Source organism: Argentina silus (assembly GCF_951799395.1).
Source record: "Argentina silus genome assembly, chromosome: 5".
Lineage (NCBI taxonomy): Eukaryota > Metazoa > Chordata > Actinopteri > Argentiniformes > Argentinidae > Argentina > Argentina silus.
In genome coordinates, this window is record NC_139659.1 from 19,810,951 (window position 1) to 19,816,950 (window position 6,000).

The 6,000-nt window shown below is 43.5% G+C and overlaps 1 protein-coding gene across 1 annotated transcript; it reads left to right on the plus strand.

The window, feature by feature from the left end:
- The first annotated feature begins 48 nt into the window (after positions 1–48).
- cdk9 (cyclin-dependent kinase 9 (CDC2-related kinase)) lies at positions 49–5,190 on the plus strand. The gene is made up of 8 exons (XM_083669937.1): positions 49–95; positions 263–376; positions 848–929; positions 1,932–2,022; positions 2,156–2,322; positions 2,931–3,102; positions 3,435–3,583; positions 3,828–5,190. Exons 1-8 carry the CDS (start codon positions 55–57, stop codon positions 4,191–4,193), a joined length of 1,182 nt encoding a protein of 393 aa, XP_083526063.1. The 5' UTR covers positions 49–54; the 3' UTR covers positions 4,194–5,190.
- The last annotated feature ends 810 nt before the right edge of the window (positions 5,191–6,000 follow it).

Sequence of the window (6,000 nt, forward strand, 5' to 3'; positions counted from 1 at the left end):
TTATTTTGAAGTTTTCGCCAAACCGGAAGTTCCCTCGTTGTTAAACAAACAGAGATGCAGCGAGACAAAACGGGAAACGCCGGCGCGGCTGAAAAGTATGAATATAATAATATATAATATTGTTTGTGAAGTTTCCTTTTGTTTTGGAATTAAGTCACTTAATTCTGCATGACTCGGCGTGTTTAGATCTGTGATGAAGTACGGATTTCCTTCACATTTTAGAAGAAATCTTTCTCTAACATGCGCCCTTTACTTGTTCCAGGCCCGACCGGGAGGCCGCAATTATGTCAAAATACTACGATGGAGTTGAATTCCCATTCTGTGACGAGTTTTCGAAATATGAAAAACTTGCCAAGATCGGCCAGGGGACCTTCGGGTAACATATTGCAAAGCACCGACATGAGATGGCTCGCTAGCTGCTGCTAGACTGCCAGCTTGCTAAAGCTAACATTAGCTCGCTAATATGAAGCTTTCAGCCAGCTAGTCTAGTGTAACCAGCAAATACCCAGCATACAGATCTGTTTACATGATCACAACGCATATGACATCTCATCTCATTCATACCCGTGTCCGAATAAGCAGTATAGGTCCTTGTCACACGAACGCCCCGTGGACTAGAATGATTTATCTGCGCTATTGCGCCTTTAGTGTTGGATCTATACATCTCATTCTGATATTGCAAGAGTTAACAGACCAGACTGTCATAAGTCGTACAACAACAATGGAACCCAGGTTATTGCCATAATGGCTCTCTGAGAAATTAGTCAAGCGAAATGAATGATGACCTGCTAGATAGTTTCAACACTGATTCTGTTATGAACAATAACTGTGGATGTTACTTTTCCAGGGAGGTGTTCAAAGCCAAGCACAGACAGACTGGGAAGAAGGTAGCCCTGAAGAAAGTGCTGATGGAGAATGAGAAAGAAGGGGTAAGAAACCATAACATGTTATAGATGTAGGGTCTTTACTTCAGTAAGTAATCACCCCCTGGACGTTTTCCACATTTTGTTGAAACAGCCTGACTTTAAACAAAAAACTAACTTCAATCTATAAAATTGGTCTATATAACAGAGTGGAATGAGCTTCCCACAACAGATTTTTTTGTTTCTTAGCATAGGCATTTGTCAATGATTTTAAGATTTCTAAGGCAAGCAATAAATAGCCCACAGTTTAGTAAGCTAGCTCACGTTTAGCCCCATCAGTTTTCACATTGCTCATAGTGAATAATACGACAGAGCTATCCTTGAGGAACTCCTGGATTACAGACACCATCTTTATATGCTAATGTGCTTTGAAATAGCCCCATCTGTGACTTAGATTATCTTTATATACATTGCCTCAACAACGTTTTCCACTGCTCAGAGACTTGTGTGCTTCGTGGGTGAGGTATGCTTGCTACAGTCAGATTGGGAGTCAGCTCCACTGCACACTTGCTAGCTAATAATGAAATTAAACAGCGAATGGAAATGTAGTCTTCTTAATACAATTCACTTATTACTACCGACAATGTACAATGCACAATGTACTAAGGGAATTTTCTCATTCATTGACACAGACGGCGCTCTGCTGAACATTCAACATTGCGAGCACCACCGTCTGTGGCGTCAAAGTCATGAATAGGCATAATAATTATGTTAGGGTGGATGCAGTGTAAGTATAGTAGGCCCTAGCAACTTTTTTTTTTCCCCCAGTAAAATAAATATAGATATTTTAACAAATCGTTGACGATTCACTTAAGATGACGACTTTGAGTTTTTTTGGACACATTTTCAGAGGCAGGGAAAGCTCTTGTTCACTGACACAACACTAGTAAGACCTTGACTTGCAGAGTCAGGTGCATTGTGGATGTGATGCCAGGCTTGAACCAACGTATGTACTCCAGTTCCAGTACTATTTATTAATGTCAACATCATTATCATCAACTCTCTCAGTTCCCCATCACGGCTTTGAGAGAGATCAAGATTCTGCAGCTGTTGAAACATGAGAATGTTGTGAACCTCATAGAGATCTGTCGAACCAAAGGTCAGTGTCAACCGTGGGTTGCTGTGCTGTGTGGGTGTAAGTGCCCATGTGATGTGCCCAAATGCAGTGTGTGTGTGTGTATATGCGTACATGTGTTATTGCGTGTTTTCTAATACATCTCTGTACCCCACAGCTACTCAGTTTAACCGCTACAAAGGCAGCATCTACCTGGTGTTTGACTTCTGCGAGCACGACCTAGCTGGGCTGCTGAGCAATGCCAATGTAAAGTTCACATTGGCAGAGATCAAGAAGGTCATGCAAATGTTGCTGAATGGACTCTACTACATCCACAGAAACAAGGTGAGGCATGCATACGGTTGATTTGTTTGGTAAATTGTAACACGTTGCATTGTGGCGGGCAGTTTACCAGGCAGTTTATCATCAGTTGGCGGGCAGTTTATCATCAACATTTGATGAGTGGTATGTCATTAACCAGGATCAGTGAGTTTCTCTAATGATCTCTAAATTTTACATATTGAAGATCAGCTATCATGTCACAACTGCGTTGTGCGCTTTCTAGCCCTCAGCATTGCGTAGAAAACAGGTTGTGATTCAAGATTCTTTATTTGTCACGTGCATACAAGTATACAGCGAAATGCAAAAGTGACAGTGCCACAGAGTAGTGCAACAATACGATAAATTTTAAAATAGAATAAAATAAAATAGAAGTACTAAAAAATATACAGTATGAACAGTATCGTATTGTGTCGCAATAGGCCAGTACATATGACATGTACACGTGAAATCACCAGTGCAGTCGTCAGCCCCCTCGGGATAATACACACCTCATATTCACTGTGTCCTATTGTTAGATACAACCAGCTTGTTTCATATACCAAATGAATGTGCAGTCGTTGTTAAATGTATTGGATGACGTGTTGGATGACACTTCTCCTCAATGCCCGCAGATCCTCCACAGAGACATGAAAGCCGCCAACGTGCTCATCACCAGAGACGGCGTGCTGAAGCTGGCAGACTTCGGGCTGGCGCGAGCCTTCAGCCTGGCCAAGAACAGTCAGGGCAACCGCTACACCAACCGTGTGGTCACCCTCTGGTACAGACCCCCAGAGCTGCTCCTCGGTAAGGAACAGCTAGCTGGTGCAAGGGTTTCTATGGCCTGGTACAGCAGTGTAGCCCCTTCCCCTAGGCCCTTCATGTAGACCAAACTGAATTGGCTAGGTATAAACAATATGATAGTAGTTCCACCTTGCCGCCTGATAGGACTGGACAGATATGCCCAACATCCCACAAAGCCTATCAGATCCCCTCTTATTCCAAGGTTTTGAATTGCCCCAATATGGCTCTATCTTGTCATATGTGAATGTTAGTTTCCTTTTGACCTTATGCCCCAATATGGTTCTAGGTATGATTGTGTGTCCATGACGTGTAACTGAAGCTCACTGTTTTGGCAGGGGAGAGAGACTACGGGCCTCCCATTGACCTGTGGGGCGCAGGTTGTATCATGGCGGAAATGTGGACACGGAGCCCCATCATGCAGGGCAACACAGAGCAGCACCAGCTCACACTCATCAGCCAGTTGTGTGGCTCCATCACTGCAGAGGTAGGAACACACACACACACACACACACTCTCACTGTCTAACTTAGACAGTACTCATCCAGGGTTCTCTCCAGGATTTTGTGGGCTAATCAGAGTGCTTAGACTTTAAGGTAGGTCATGTTTTCCACCTACTCGTTCTGTCACTGTACAAACACACAGCGTGGACTACACTACCTACCACTGCCCCCACATTGCTCTGTTGCAGTTGATGTTCCATAAACCTTTATCTCCTTTCCATCCATCAGGTATGGCCTGGGGTCGATAAGAAATATGAGCTCTACCAGAAAATGGAACTTCCCAAGGGCCAAAAGAGGAAAGTGAAGGACAGACTCAAAGCCTACGTCAAAGACCCCTACGCTCTCGACTTGATTGACAAGCTCCTGGTGTTAGACCCGGCTCAGCGGACAGACAGCGATGACGCGCTCAACCATGACTTCTTCTGGTCGGACCCCATGCCCTCTGACCTCAAGAACATGCTCTCCACCCACAACACCTCCATGTTTGAGTACCTGGCCCCGCCCAGGCGGAGAGGTCACATGCCGCAGCAGCCGGCCAATCAGAACAGAAACCCCGCCACCACTAGCCAGACTGAGTTCGACAGGGTGTTTTGATTGGTTGAGAGGAGGGGGGGACTGAAGCAGGATGGACTGGGCTAGCAGACTGTTGTCAGGTGAAGAGTGGTAGGTTCAGGTATCTGTTCGGCCTAATTTTAGGAATTTCCAGATGGAGGCTTTGCAGGCAATCCAAAGAAGTTGTAAACATTTATTCTGGCTGTTGTTCCCTGTTCTGGTTATATCACTTGGTCTTCTGCTCTTGTCATTTGTTGAAGCATCTTGGTTGGCTCGAGTTAGCTGAAAGGCTGATTCCAATATAACTCCCTTCACTCTGCCCTAGTCAACTTGCCCTCAGAGATCTGAAAGTATGTGACAGATGTCAGCAATGTCTTGGGAATTAGACTTTGTCTAGCAGAAGGCTAGGTGGAGCTATTGCTATATAGTTAAACCAACCATGTCTCATCAGATTTTATTTAGGAGTTGTCCAAGCTTCAGTCTAGAACTGACCCCTTGCCTGCAGACCTGTGCAAAATACGCATTGCAGATATTTGAAATACTGAAAGTGCTTGATTTATCTTGAGGCACAATGGAATCAGTGGAACGAACCCACAATGTAAACTATATGAGATGAATCACGCACACTTCACATTTCTCAAGTATTTGATTGAAATACGGATTTTGCCTTGGTCTGCTTGTGAAGATCTGAAAATAGATGGTAAAATGATAGTTGCTCTACCTTGCCCTTTGATAGGTGTGGTGAAATTTTAGACATCTTGATTGTACATATTTAAATCCTCTGATCTTCACAAGTAGATCATACATATTCAAGTCTCGGCCCCGTCAACCAGGGGTTGACAGGGCCGAAGTCATGACATGGACCATCAGCAGACAGTGATTTTCATCACTAACTAATAGATTCCTTTTTTTTGTTTTTTTTTGTTTTGTAAGGTTTCTTTTTATATTGTATGATCATGGAGTTGTGGCTGCTATCTTTGTGGTGTATTCAATACTGTACTCAGTATAGTACACTAATAAACCTCACAGATGCACTGCCCTGCCGTGGTTCCTTGTCATTGAGTTATAGTCCAGTCAGCACTGGTGTAGTGACATGAATAAGAATGGTACACAATTATACTGTTACTCAGGGTCTCCTCCATGAGGATATATGAAAGGGCACCAAGTGTCTAGGTGTAGAGACTACGGGGTCATTATCATTCTGGAAATATGTCCATGCAGACACTCCAAACCAACGAATAAGGTTTCGATCAAGGTCAAGGAAGCCATTATTAGGCTGAAAAATCTAGCCAAAACCTTAGGCTTGCAAAAAAATAAAAAAAGGACTAGTGAGCATTCTACAGAATTCTGCAGTGGATGACCAAAGAATGCTCACCATAATAAAAATCATAAAAAAACAACTGTTTCGCAGACCAGGAACACTCTCCAGGAGGTAGGTGTGAATGTGTCAGAGACTACCATCCGCAGAATACGTTACCTGGACGAACTACAGAGGCTTCACTGCAAGGTGCAAACCACTAAAACGATGGTCAGGTTACAGTTTGCTAAAAAGTACCTTGCATCCATAGCACTGTCTATGAAATTGAGAGGGTTACCCATCCCTCAGCTGTTTACCAAAAAAGTGGCGGGGAGATTGCACCTTTAAGCTAGCCTATAAGCACACCCAGCCACCAAATTGAATAAGAAACATTTAACAGTTGTATGTATTTTTGTAATTAACACATGTTAAATGCAATTTAAGTGATTTTGAAAGTGGCACTATTAAATCACTGAAGTCAGCAGCAAGTTAGGGCTAAGCAGCAGGAGAACATACCGGCTCTGGAGAAGGGACAGAGCCAGGGAGAGGTAG